A 14,223-nucleotide genomic window follows, 5' to 3' on the forward strand; every position below is an offset into this window, starting at 1 on the left:
GCGGGAATTCCCTGGTGGTCCAGTGGTTAAGACTTCGCCTTCCCATGCAGGGGATGAGGGTTCGATCCCTGGTCGGGAAGCTAAGATCCCACATGCCTCCAGGCTAAAAAAACAAAAAAAACATAAAACAGAAGCAATATTGTAACAAATTTAATAAAGACTTAAAAAAAAAAAGTGGCGGCAACAGCAAGTACAAGGTCCCAGAAGTTGGAATAAATTTAGAGGAAGGAAAGGAAGACCAAAGTGGGTGGAGATGAAGGGACACAGGCTGGGGGGTGAGGCTGGGAATGGAGAGTGGGGGTAAGGGTGGAGAGGTGAGAGTGGTTTCATGGGGGTGAGGGTGGTCACCTTGACCCTCTGGTCTAGAGAAGTCACGAGTTCAGGATGGAGGCTGCACACACAGACCTGGGGAGCTGTATTTAAGGATATGAGTCTGGGGCATGCCAAAGGTCAAGTGCAGATGAAGATGAGAGGAGCTCTGTGCCCTGTGGCTCTTCAAGTCCGCGGAGGAGGAGGGAGAAGCAAGGGCACGGAGAAGAAGCAGCCGGTGAGGTGGGAGGAGAGCCTGAGGTTCTGGGGGCCCAGGGAAGAAGGGTCAGCAAGGAGGAGGGAGTGACCTGTGGTGTCAGATGCTACAGAAGCAGGAATAGGAGGACCAGGACCCGCCCCCAGTGCTTAGCAGGGGGACATCACCAGTGACCTTGATGAGAGCTGTGCTAGTGACTGGGGAGGCGGGGTGCAAAAGGCTCACCAGAGTGGGTTCAACAGGAAATGGGAGGAGAGAAACTGCAGACAGCACACAGAGGAAACTGCCAAGAAATTTGGTTAAAGCGATTGTCTTAGTTCAGGCTGCTGTAACAAAAATGTCACAGGCTGGGCGGCTTAAACACCAGAAATTTCTCACAGTTCTGGAGGCTGGAAGCCTAAGAGCAGGTGCAAACAGCTCTGGCTCCTGGGGAGGGCCTTCTTCCTGGCTTGTTGTCGGCTGCTTTCTCCCTGTGGCTCACGTGGCAAGAGAGATCTCATGTGTCTTCTTTCCCTTAGAAAGGCACCAGTCCCATCATGGAGCCCCACCCTCACGATCGCTAATAAATCTAATTACTTCCCAAAGGACTCACCTCCAAATACCACCATTTTGGAGACTAAGGTTTCAGCTATGAATATGGGGGGGACACAAACATTCAGTCCACAGTAGAGAGGAGACAAAAGGGGTGGTAAGTAACCGGGAATGTTGGGGGTTGAGAGATTGCTTTTTCTGTTTTAAGATGGGGGATTTTATCTTTATTTTATTTTATTTTTTAATTTTTGGCTGTGTTGAGTCATTGTTGCTTGCGCGGGCTTTCTCTAGTTGCGGCGAGCGGGGACTACTCTTCGTTGCGGTGCGCGGGCTTCTTATTGCGGTGGCTTCTCTTGTTGCGGAGCACGGGCTCTAGGGGTGTGGGCTTCAGTAGTTGCAGCACGCAGGCTCAGTAGTTGTGGCGCACGGGCTTAGTTGCTCCACAGCATGTGGGATCTTCCCAGACCCGGGATCGAACCTGTGTCCCCTGCATTGGCAGGCGGATTCTTAACCACTGCGCTACCAAGTAAGTCCCAAGATGGGAGATGTTAAAGAATGGTTGAGTGCTGATGGAAAAAAATCCAGAAGAAAGGATACATTGATGATTTCATGGGGTGGGGGGCAAGGACTGCTGGAGTGACATCCTCAAGTAGGCGGAAGTATGCCAGATGAATGCCCTAGTGTTGGGTTGACCTCAGATGGGGGCAAGGATGCTTCTTCCACAGTAACAGGAGGAAAGGCAGAGCTGGGTAAAGCTGTTGCTGGATGGGTAGATGTGGAGGCAGGTGTGTCTGGAAACTCTCTTTGGATTGCTTCTATGTTTTCAAAAAAAGAGCAATGGAAGTCATCAGCTGAGAGGGAGGCTTTGGGGCGAGGAGGTGGCATTCTGACCAGAGATGTGAAAACAATCACTTAGAAGATTGTTAGGCAGCCCCTGGGCTTGCTCAGAGTTAGGAGAGATGTCACTCGGGAGGAAGAACACTAAGGATTGTTAACTAGGTATCAAGACTTGACTCCATGCTCCCAATGCAGAGGGCCTGGGTTCAATCCCTGATTGGGGAAGTAGATCCCACATGCATGCCGCAATTAAGAAGTCCACATGCTGCAACTAAGAAGACCGCATGCCGCAACTATGAGTCCGTGTGCCACAACTAAGACCTGGCACAGCCAAAATAAATAAATATTAAAAAAAAAAAAAGAACAGTAGCAACTTCAGGAAGTGGCTACCACACCTAAGGTGGTCTTATTAAAATGGAGACACTTAAAGAACAGGGCCCAGGAAGCTGATACATGAGAAAGGGGTGCTGCTCAGCTGGGGCTGGGGTTTCTGGGGAGAAGAAAATGAGGCTGGTTCTACAAGCGTTGGAATAACTGCAAACTGTATTCAACTGCTGTTTCTGGGATGTTCCAACGGTTGCTACCAGGATGAAGAAGCAGGAGTAGGTGACACCAACAGAACAGGAACAAGCAGGAAGCAAACAGGGAGAAGTCTCTTCTTTCTCCAGCCTGCAGTCTCCCCTCTAGGCCCCCGTTGAAAGAACCTGACCAGGTTGCAGGTGGTAAAGCAGAAACGTGGTTTGCAGTCAAGAACAGCAGGGTGGAGGCTTCCCTGGTGGTGCAGTGGTGGGGAGTCCTCCTGCCAATACAGGGGACACGGGTTCGAGCCCTGGTCCAGGAAGATCCCACATGCCGCAGAGCAACTAAGCCCGTGTTCCACAATTACTGAGCCTGAGCTCCAGAGCCTGCGAGCCACAACTACTGAGCCCGCGTGCCACAACTACTGAAGCCCGTGTGCCTAGAGCCCGTGCTCAGCAACAAGAGAAGCCATCGCAATGAGAAGCCTGTGTACCACAACGAAGAGTAGCCCCCGCTCGCCGCAACTAGAGAAAGCCCGTGCGCAGCAACAAAGACCCAACGCAGCCAAATAGAAATAAATGAAATAAATACATTTATTAAAAAAAAAAAAAAGAAGAAGAACAGCAGGGTGGGTTTGGAACTTGGTCATCTGGCAGAGTAGGCCTGAGGGTAAATAAACCTAGACCAGACAGCATGGGGAGTTTCCTCCCCCACCACTGTGAGCCAGGATTGGGCTTCTGCTAGGTGAGTACAGGGCACACAGGGACTGGAGGGTGTGTGCAAGTGAGTGATTGTAACTGGTCAGGACACGACGGGGGGAGCGTGGGTGAAAGTGGTCCAGTCCATGGACTGTAGGTCTGGGCATGAAGACCTTTGCCATTCAACTTTGGTCCGCGGACCGGCAGCACCAGCATCTCCTGGGAGCTTTGAGTAATGCAGACTCTCAGGCCACTGAAACCCATTGAATTGGAATCTGCATTTTTAAGGGATTCCCAGGTGATTCCTGTCTATATGCCAGTTTGGGGAGCGCCGGCAGAAGAATGTTTGGAATTGGGAAGCTAGAAGGGATGAACTGGAAAGCTAGGAGGTGATGATCGGAGTGTGGGCGGCTTGAACTTGAGGTGGTGGAGAGTGTACCTGACGGCAGCAAAGAGGGCTAGCGCAGGGAGACATCCCCCCCATCTCCCCACCCCCGGCACCAGCTTCCAGGCTGGGCGCTTTAGGTAGGAAGAAGCCAAGGGCTCTCGGGCATTAGGACCCCAAATTAGGCCTCACCTCCCCAAGTTAGTGAGTTCGACTCCCATCCCAGTAGCTGGTAATTTACGGTTTATTGAATTTCCTTAATTTTTGTTTTCTTTCTAAGACTTGCAAAAGTAGAGCGAACCCCTTTATTTCTCTTTGGGGTAGTCTAGTATGGCTCCCCGCTCCGATCCGTCGCAGTGGGACAGGCCACCCTGCCTCCCTCCCCCGGCAATCCTCCGGACGGGTGAGAGGACAGGTTTTGCATTCAGGCAAAAGAAATCGCTCCCCGAGCGTACAGTACAGGGCGAGATGGTGGCGACCGTGGGGCGTGGCAGAGCGATTAGTACGGCCTGAGCCCTGCGTGCTCTGCGCGCTGCGGACTCTTTGCGTCTGCGTAGTTCACCCAACTCCTTTTCTGCCTCCGCTGCGGCGATGGCGCCAGTGGTTAGTATGGCTCCGTGTGAGGCCTCGGCTCTGGGGAGAGGCACGTGGGCCTCGCCGGCCCGGCCCCTGCCTGGCTCGCGGTGCACGGCTCTCTGCAGCATTCTGCCGGGGCCGGGCTAGCGGGCCGGCCGGAGCAGGCTGGGGCGGCCGCCGGGCCCCGCACATTGTGGGCGGAGGAGGCCGCGGCCCGAGGCGTGAGGGGCAGACCCGGGACTCTCGGAGGCCGCGGCTTGGGCTTGGGCCCCTGCCTGCGCGGCCAGCGGGGAGCTGGGAGCCTGAGACTGCAGCCTGGGTCGGTCAGCGGCCCTTGGAGCCCGGCCGGCGTGAGGCAGCCGAGGCCTGGGCCTGGTTACCTGGGCGGAAGGCGGGGAAGGAGGGGACCCGGCGCCCTTGGTGACCGGTGGAAAGGTCCACGGAAGGTGGCGTGGCCGGCCTGTGTTCAGAGGGAGGCCCGGGTTAGAGGAGCCTTCCGCGTCTGCGGAGGAAGTTCAGTCTTCAGGGTGCAGCTCTACAGCCCCTTTTAGGGGTCGGGGGAGGGCCCGGTTCCATTCGCTCTCAGCCAGGCTGGGACTGGGCCCTCGCGCGGCGCCCTCGCGTCACTCCGGCTGCAGATCTGGGAGGAAGTTTTCCTACCCTCCTCCTTTGCTGGGACGCCCTTGGGAACAGTTTCGGCTCCTCTCCGTTTTTCTGCCTGGGTGGGCTTGTAAGACTTCTGGGCGTGTGTATGCTTTTGGTTTAAAACCACGGTGGGAGGTACGGAGAGCATTGCCGGCGGGTCTTTTATTTGCTGATTGTATATTTCTGGGGCTAGATTTTTGAAGCAGCCCCTTTGATTGTTACTAGGAAGACGTGTTGGGGGGGGGAGTGACTTGTTGAAAGCTGAATGTTTGAAAAATTGACCCAGTTAATACAGGTTTTAGGTGGAGTTTTTTTGAGACATGAAGAGAGGTAAGACGGATTCTTGGAAAAGTCTGTTTAGATTCTGAAAGGCTTTTTCAAGTGCACCTGCGGGTAAGTAGGTTGTCCAAATGCTTTTCCTAACGGTGTTACACTTGTAGACAGAGAAGAATCATAGGAGGTTTTTTCTGAGAGTGAAGAGGCTGGAATTTTGCAGTTAAACTAGTGCTTTGAAAGTGCTAGATGAAATCAGTCAAAAGGCCAGGAATTGTCGCCATTAATGTTATAATTAGAACCTAAGTTTTAGCTTTATCCTTGTCCCAGCTGGGGTTAGACGGGCTGCTAGGATGTGTAGTTCTGGTCGCTGTCCTGAGAAGGTAGATGAGACAGGACGAAGGGAAAACGGCTAAACTGGATCAGGACCCGAGTCTGGAAAGTGAGGACACGAATTTGTTGCAGATTAAAGTTGTTTTGGGTCCGCAAGGCATGTGCATGCCTGTGTCTTAATCCTGGAAGAAAACGAATGAGTATTCCTTTAACTTTATTTTGGAAATTTTAGGGCAAATAAGAGGAGACGTTCATTTCATTGTAGTTCATAAGCTAACAGACCTTCATGCTCATAGAAACTGGCGAGGCTGGAAAGTGTACATGGGTCAGGAGTGCTAGCATGATTTCCCCTTCAAGAGGGCATGACCCCCGGTTTGTAGAGCAGCATCTTGAGTGTGATCCGGCGTCCACTCGTGGCGCCTTTGTGGGGGAACACAGTTTCATGGTTTTTGTATTTGCATGTACTTTTACGATTCTAGTAGTTTTGCTTTTGTTGAGTTTTTTTTTTTTTTTTTTGGACTGGTTATGCCTTCATCTCTGTTATCATTTGTATACTTTTCTTAGAAAAAGCTTGTGGTGAAGGGGGGCAAAAAAAAGAAGCAGGTCCTGAAGTTTACTCTTGACTGTACCCATCCTGTAGAAGATGGAATCATGGATGCGGCCAATTTTGTAAGTTACACCCTTGATGTCACCCTGGGCAGTAGTGAACCCTTTGAGTTGTTGCTGAGAAGACCTCCTGGAGCGTGCTTGCTGGCTGGCCCTGGCTACTCTGCTCTTCTGGCTCTACTGTTTGACCCTGGAGCTTTGTCTAGTTCTGCTTCTCACCCTTGCTTTCCTGTGTAGCAGTTGTGAGGAGTAAAGGAGATGCGCTCTAGCACATCAGTGCCAGAGAACTACCTCATCGTCATCTTCTTCAGTTTCCAAAAATGATTTTACTTAAAATTTACTAGGAAGCAGGCAAACCTTTGCACTTGAGTGTGTTTTAAGTGTAAGCTGTGGGCCCTGACCCTCAGGGCCAAGGGGGTGCCTGTGACCTGGGCCTGATGCTTGGCTCTGGGGCCTTGGACAGATGGCAGCATCTCCTTGAGTTTTCTCTTTTATTAAGCACCAGAGCTTCAGTGTTTCTGTGAGAATATCCTGTTTGCTGATTTGTAATTGGAGCTTGGTTCTTTTTAGGCCTTGCTCTGTACAGATTTTTTACCCTCATGTTGGCCCCATTCCCCAATATTCCTCTATTTCACATAAGTCTAGAAAAATTAACCTCATTGTCACCTTTTTGACTCTGCAACTTGGTTGTGGCATTTTACTGTTTTCCTCTCCGATAGCCAAGCTTGGGGGAATTCAGGAATATTGTGCAGAACCCTAAATTGACATTTTCTCTTTAGTCTCCAGAAGGTCAACTACTGCAAGATAAACATTACAACAAGAATAATTTTCAAATAAAAAAATTAAAGGTTTGGCTTACAGCCACTACTTACAAAGCGTGGAATTCGGGTAACCTGTAGTTCACTACCCTCTGGTAGATGCCTTTTGTGTCCTGGCCTGTCCTGCAAGAAGTCCTTCACTTGACTCCTTAGTTCCTTCTCCAGCCAATGACTTCTTGCTTTTCTCCGTGGCCTCTTTTCCCTCGTAACTTGTGGCTTCTTCCAGTTTGTGTCTGGGATGTTCCCTTCTTCCTTCCTCCCTCTGTACTCATCTGTGTATGTGACTGTCTTCCTTTTAGACGCCTCCTGAGGATAGAAAACACGAGTCATTTATGAGTCTGAGATGCAAAGGTCAGGATTTCTGACCTAATCCCTCCCCCCCCCCCCCCCCCCCCCGCCAACCTGTCGCCAGTTAACATATTGTGTATTGGAGTTTTTAAATAGAGGACTGTAGGAGTTGGGAGCTGAAGGGACTTCGTAGCATTGCAATAGCAAGAAAACCAAAAAAGAGTCCTCCTTTTTGGTCAGAGACTCCTGAAACCCATGGAAGTGAATGACCAGCCCAGGCTTCCACGGGGATTTGCCCAGAGTTCATCTCTGGGCTCCTAGGCCACTGTCCCTTCTGCTGTTCGGTGATGGTGCACGTGGCCCCTCAGCAGATCTGTAATTGTTTTGGTCACTGTATGTTTTTGTTCCTTCTGCTGGATTGAAGACCTATTTTCTCTTATCACACAGAGGACAATGCTTTATATGTCTTAGGTCCAGAAGTTGCTTGTCACTTTGGTTGCCTGTATCTTGTAAGTTTGGGCCTGGGTTTCCTGACTACTCTCTCCCGAGACCCAGGAGTCAGAGCCTTGCATGGCGTAGAGGCACATTGAGCATATGTGTGGAAGTAGTCATGTATGTTCATGCTAGGATGTTTTCAGTTACATATGTAAACAGTTGAATACCATCTTCTAATTGCTGTTCCTAGATTTCAGATCTTTGGCCAAAGATTTTCTTTTTTTTTTAAGATTGAACATTTAATGAACTATATATGCTTAGAGTTAGGAGTATAAAGAAAATGAGATGGGTGAACTGGTCAATTTGATGATTTCTACAGGAGCAGTTTCTTCAGGAAAGAATCAAAGTGAATGGAAAAGCTGGGAATCTCGGAGGAGGTGTTGTAACAATCGAAAGAAGCAAAAGCAAGATCACTGTAACTTCCGAGGTGCCTTTTTCCAAAAGGTATGGGAAAGAGATGAGCGTTTCTTGCCTGCATCCTAGCACTAAGATTCCCACCCCCACCTTGGCCAGGGATGTTACTCCACCTTGAGTAATCTGCTCTGTGGTTACCTCTGTTAACCTCTGGAGCAGTGTCCAGTGTAGGGGGTGGTGGATGAATGGATGAATGTTATGGTAGTTAAAAGTATTCAACTCTTAGTAGATTTTTACAGTTTTGTTTTTCACAGGCTGAAGTATTTCAAGCAGTAAAGATGCTCGGACTTGCTTAGACTGTGTTCTTAAAAGTGAAGATATTGCTTCCTTTGCCTCTAGATGACGTTGAAGAGCTTTCATTTTTAGGTTTATAGTCCCCCCCCCCCCCCCCCGCTCCAAATGCTCCTGTAATTAGATGAGGGATCTGAAATCTCAGTTTAGACTGAAGCCACTCTGTTAATTCCTGTGGGCCAATTTTTTTAAGTTGGAGACAGCAGTTCACTTGCCCTGCTATATGTTTATGTCTTTTGTTTTGAGAATGAGGTTAAAAACACGTTACAAGTCACTACGGAATTGGACGTGTTTATACCTAGCTCCTAGCCCAGAACCTGGCGTATAATTCTTAGGAGCGTTTAATCAAACTGAATCAAACAGTAGGAAGTTTGAAGTGTTAGGACAAGTTGGTTATAGTTAAGCCTTTGCTTTTATTTTTATTTATTTATTTAAAGAATAGGGTTTAATTAATTAATCAATATTTACTGGCCGTGCTGTGCGGCTTGCGGGATCTTAGTTCCCCAGCCAGTGGTTGAACCAGCACCTTCGGCAGTGAAAGCGCCGAGTCCTAACCACTGGACCGCCAGGGAAGTCCCCTTTGCTTCCATTTTTAACTGAAACAGCCAAGAGATGACTTTAAAGCTAAGTGAACTACTCCTGTTCTGCCTGACTGTGTTATTTCATTTGTGCAGAAGGCAGTTTGATGGAGTGAGAGATGGGGCAACTGGAGGGCCTCCAGGGTGTGCTTAACACCCACCCCACTGGGCTTCTGCAGAGCTCTCAGGGAAGCGCTTTTAACCTAGCTTCCCCCAACATTCTATTAGGAAAACACTCAAACCACCTAAACTTTTGAATTAACCACGTCACCTGAATACAATGTAGTAGAAATAGTAAATGGAAAAAAAAGAATACTTTTTAGATGAAACTAACAAACTGATTTATTTTTATGTAGGGAAAAGTGGGTAGAATTGAACTGAGATCTTCACATCTTTGTGAAGATTGCTTTGTTGGCGTAAGTAAGACAGTTGAACAGTGTTCATTTCTTGGAGGTGTTGAGTTTGTTGGTTTGTTAATATTTGGGTCCTGGCTAAAGTGCCACAGTTTGCCTGTGCATCTCATTTAGTCCTTGTACCAGTCTGAAGAGATGCTAAGTATCACGAGTCCTGTTTTACAGAGGGTGAATCTGAGGTCTGGAAAGGTTAATTTGCCCAGTGGTGGGTTTGCTGGGCGCTCTATTCCTCTTTATGGCTTTGGGAAGATGCCAGAATAGATAAACCTCAGGGCCTCATAAGCAGACAGCTGAGAGATGAAACAGGATTGCAGGCTGCTTTTGAGCACAAGAGGCATCGCTGCCTTTAGGTGAACAGAGTTTGCTGACAGCGCTGTGCAGGGTTGGCTGCTGAGCTCGCTCAGGCCAAGGCAGCCGCTGGGTGGATGGACTAGAGAGGCCAAGTGCTCTCACTGCAGAGTCGTGGTCAGGACGTTTGCCGGGGCGGGGGCATTGGGAGATGAGCGTCACGCAGCAGGAGTGAGCGTGTGTGTGTGAGTGTGAGTGACACGGCCCTCAGCCCCGGTCCCAGTAACCCAGCAACCTCAATGGCAGGTTTCAGTCAGTGAGGTGAAGTACTTGGAGCTCATTGGAAATCCAGCGGTTTCTCAATAAAAGGTACTTAGATTGTGTGCTTAATTGCCAAATTACTACCTTGATCTCTTTCCCTAGTGGTCGCTAAAAACCATTTTATAGGTGAGGGCTATTGCTTCATGGACAGCAGTCCCATCTTAATCTGTTCTCATTTTTATGTCCAGGTTAGATGAAATGTGATTGATGTTTATTCTCGTTAGAGCATTGGCTGGCTATGATATTTGCCTGTCTTTGCCATTTTTGAACCATGGGAAAACACCTTGAATTGTTATGACTTTGAATGCAGAGGTTTCATAAAAGTTACAGTGTTTCAGAATTTAAGAAGGCCTTGTATCTGGTGCAGTTCTGAAGTGTTCTTTCTCTGCAGGTATTTGAAATATCTCACCAAAAAATATTTGAAGAAGAATAATCTCCGTGATTGGTTACGCGTAGTTGCTAACAGCAAAGAAAGTTACGAATTACGTTACTTCCAGATTAATCAAGATGAAGAAGAGGAGGAAGATGAGGATTGAAACTCAGTTATCTGGAGTATTTTGTATGAATTCTTAAATAAAATTTAGGAAACAAAATGGTGGCTTTCCTTGTATCTCTGCAGTGTGGATTGAACAGAAAATTGGAAATCATAGTAAAAGGGCTTCACTTGGGCTGCCACTCACTTACTTGTAATTAAACTTTTTTTCTGCTTGAAAATTTCAATTCTTTTGGTAGAAATACCAAAATGTGTAAGTCTCCTTCAAGGGAACTGACTACTGTTTGTCATTGAACAGGTGGATGAGGGCGTGGCGATGTGAGTTCAGTTAGTTACTATTTTACACAAAAAGGGGTGGGTCAGTTTCATCTGGTACTTTTCTCAAAGACTGAGGAATACAAATGTGGGAACTCCTGATTCACTGAAAGCAGATCCAGTGACTTGTTTCTGAGGTTCTTTTTTTGGGAAAGTGGCAGTGTCGGTAAAATGCAGTCTTCTGGGGCATTTGTCTTCATTTTCTGATTACAGATTACTCTTGATGGACAGTTATTACTATGTATGTTAATCCTTTTTCTTCCTGTAGAAATAAAACGTCCTTTTGCTTCGCATATTCTACTACACCTCTGGAAAGGGTCTGGAGAGTGACTGTAAAAGTCACAGGTGTTCAATTAAGGAAAGGTCTACAAAATACGAATTGGTAAATAAGCATTGTTTCTACAAGTCCTTGCACCAAACTGTCACTTTGAACCCCACCAGGGGGAGCTGGAGATGAGGAATAGTGGAGCTTCCAAAGGTGGGTGTCGGTGAGGTTGCCTGGGGTCAGGCTCAGAATCCCAGAGTTCTGGAGTCTTACCCCGGGGGCAGGTGTGGAAGAGAGGGGCCTGGGAGACAGCTCAGGCTGAAGATAAGTCTTGAGATGCCCAGGGAGTAGTCCCTTTCACACCATTTAGGCCAAGGCTGGGCTTAAAAGTCATTCTACAAACACGTTAAGCAGGGCCAAACTGAAAGGGCTTCCCACGATATTGGGGGTTCTGCTGTACGTGTACAGGCTAGAGATCTGTGAAAGGTCAATGAGATCATAAAGATGTGATTGTTGCTGACAATATCAAGAGTGACTTTGAGAAGAGATCCTGATGCCTTATGGTGCCCTCTAAAATTTAAATTTTACAGGAATGTCTGCATTGTTTTAAGGTTACGTTGTATCAAATTCATGTCTTTCAAGAGCTTGCCTAGGGTGCCTTTCCACACCTGAAATTCTTGTGATCTTGCTAGTTGCATAGCTGGAAATTAAATGTTTTGAGTCATACCTTGGCTCCAATTTAACTTTTGGTGCTCCTTGGGTTGAATTTAACATATTGAGGCTTTGTAATTTCATTTGTGGTAAAGGCTCTAGCATTTTCTATTTCTATGCAAATTTCTTGAAGCAGAATTGTTTGCATGTTTCTCTGCCCTAGAGAAGGCATTGTTTCTTTCAAATTTAACTGAGGCATCAGTTGCTCTTTGGTGCTGTCCATTACCATGATTATTAACTTTGTTAGCAAGTTTGTGACTTGGGTTTGCAAATTTTACTTGTTTGTTGCATTGATGTTCCCTTGTAGTAATTCTTAGTTTCGTTGTAAAAAAATTAGCCCTGGGTTGAAATTAGCATATAAGTTTTTTTTTTAACTATTCCCAGAATCTAAAACTTGTAATAAAATTGAAACTTTTTGGTTTTTCTATGCCTTTTGAACTCTTGTATTTTGACTTTTGATCACATTTTATATTAAAGTGGCTAACGCATGGCTACTATTATTGTACAAGGCTTTTTTTTTTTTTTTAAAGGATTGGCGTGTTAATCTGTTTAGCAACAATAAATTGGTTGTTTGTCCTCACTGATGAATTGCTGTACCAACAATGACCTTGGACTTCATTAAGTTTGAGAAGAACATGTGTCTTTTATTCCCACTTTCTTCACCCTAGTTATGCCACGGTGCCTCAGGTTCTGGAGTTGACTTATAACCGAACTCTCCATGTAGAATTTCTTCAGACCCAGAGCCGGAGAATAACTTTGCAAACACATGACTTTCTGATGGATACGTGACGTGAACTTGAATTACACGGCACCCATTATCCCAGCTGTGCCGAGCCACAGTTCAGACCCATTTCACCTGCCTGATCAAGGCACAGGAAGAGACTGGGTCTTGGAGCGTTTCAAGCTGAGATTTAAGTGCATAAAGGTAGTGAAATAGGAACTTGGTGCAGCCTTGCTCTCAGCTGACTCCAAATCCAGCACGGCTTCACCCTTAGCTGGGTGAACACTATCTCTCATCTGAGGTTTAATTTTGTTGCTTTCCTTTCAAAAGCCCCCGCTACCCCTTTCTGTGGCTTTTTCCGTGGTGAAGGTGTGCTTTTCTGAGTAGTGTCATCCTCCTAGCATTTTGGGACGAGCCACGTGGTGAAATAGACCAGTGCTGGCTGGTAAGTGGTGCCTAGCACAGAGGTGTTCGGAAACGTTGGTGTCACAGATGGGGGAAAGTGGGAGAGTTGGATCACATCAAATATATTTTAAGACAATTGGTCAAAATTACAGACTGTTTTGGGGTATTTAGGCCTCAGCCTTTTTAGGGGTCTCTTGGTTTCTTGGAAGGTGAGCAGGACCCCAGTATGGTGATAATGGTCCCCTGGTCCATCACTGACACGCTCAGGGGAGCTTGGAAGCTTGCTCTCCTTCCTTTTGCTGCCTGGCCCTTCTGCTGACTTACCCCCAAACTTCACAAGGCTGTAAGCAGGGCCCTGTGTGGGCCCCCCTTCCTGTGAGGGGGGCACATCCCTAGGAAGTGGGTCCCTGACAAGAGACAACTACAGATCTGGCAGTACCAAGGGGACAGGCCTCTGCTTGGTAACCTTGGACAGAGCCAATATATTTTTAAAAATAGTTTTGATTTTTTAAATGAATTTTTATTGGAGTATAGTTTATTTACAATGTTGTGTTAATTTCTGCTGTACAGCAAAGTGATTTAGTTATACCTATCGTATACCCACTTTTTTAGATTCTTTTCCCGTATAGGTCATTACAGAGTATTGAGTAGAGTTCCCTGTGCTATACAGTAAGTTCTTATTAGTTATCTATTTTATATGTAGTGGTGTGTCAATCCCGGTCTCCCAATTTATCTCCTCCCCTTCCCTCTTGGTAACCATAAGTTTGTGTTCTACATCTGTGACTTTATTTCTGTTTTGTAAAGTTCATTTGTACCATTTTTTTAGATTCCACATATAAGCGATATATGAAATTTGGCTGACTGACTTCCCTAAGTTTGACAATCTATAGGTCTGTTCTAAAATATTTTGATTTTATTTATTTATTTTTGGCCGTGTTGGGTCTTTGTCGCTGCGTGCGGGCTTTCTCTAGTGGCGTCAAACGGGAGCTACTCTTCGTTGCGGTGCGGGGGCTTCTCATTGCGGTGGCTTCTATTGTTGCAGAGCACGGCCTCTAGGCGCACGGGCTTCAGTAGTTGTGGCATGCGGGCTTCAGTAGTTGTGGCACGCGGGCTCAGTAGTTGTGGCTCGCGGGCTCTAGAGCGCAGGCTCAGTCGTTGTGGCGTACGGGCTTAGTTGCTCCACGGCATGTGGGATCTTCCCGGACTGGGGCTTGAACCTGTGTCCCCAGCATTGGCAGGCAGATTATTTTTTTTTTCTTTTGCGGTACGTGGGCCTCTCACTGTTGTGGCCGCTCCCATTGCAGAGCGCAGGCTCCGGACGCGCAGGCTCAGCGACCATGGCTCACAGGCCCAGCCGGTCCGCGGCATGTGGGATCCTCCCCGACCGGGGCACGAACCCGTGTCCCCTGCATCGGCAGGCGGACTCCCAACCACTGCGCCACCAGGGAAGCCCTGGGGCTTGTTTTTAACAGCAGTCA

At 47.5% G+C, this 14,223-nt stretch overlaps 1 protein-coding gene across 7 annotated transcripts; it reads left to right on the forward strand.

Moving 5' to 3' along the window:
• Positions 1 to 3,273: 3,273 nt before the first annotated feature.
• Positions 3,274 to 10,428, forward strand: RPL22 (ribosomal protein L22). Of its 7 annotated transcripts, XR_014297336.1 has the most exons (7): positions 4,083 to 4,099; positions 5,004 to 5,110; positions 5,888 to 5,992; positions 7,047 to 7,098; positions 7,850 to 7,974; positions 9,170 to 9,229; positions 10,227 to 10,428. XR_014297336.1 is itself a non-coding variant. In XM_082664160.1 (4 exons), the coding sequence occupies exons 1-4, from the start codon at positions 3,347 to 3,349 to the stop codon at positions 10,369 to 10,371; spliced, it is 438 nt and encodes a 145-aa protein (XP_082520286.1). In that variant the 5' UTR covers positions 3,274 to 3,346; the 3' UTR covers positions 10,372 to 10,428. The 7 variants fall into 7 exon arrangements, 1 of the variants encoding a protein (XP_082520286.1); XR_014297335.1 differs by lacking the exon at positions 5,004 to 5,110 and having other exon boundaries at positions 4,066 to 4,099; XR_014297337.1 differs by lacking the exons at positions 4,083 to 4,099; positions 5,004 to 5,110 and adding an exon at positions 4,133 to 4,391.
• The last annotated feature ends 3,795 nt before the right edge of the window (positions 10,429 to 14,223 follow it).

The sequence above is a fragment of the Grampus griseus genome (assembly GCF_964374135.1).
Source record: "Grampus griseus genome assembly, chromosome: 1".
Lineage (NCBI taxonomy): Eukaryota > Metazoa > Chordata > Mammalia > Artiodactyla > Delphinidae > Grampus > Grampus griseus.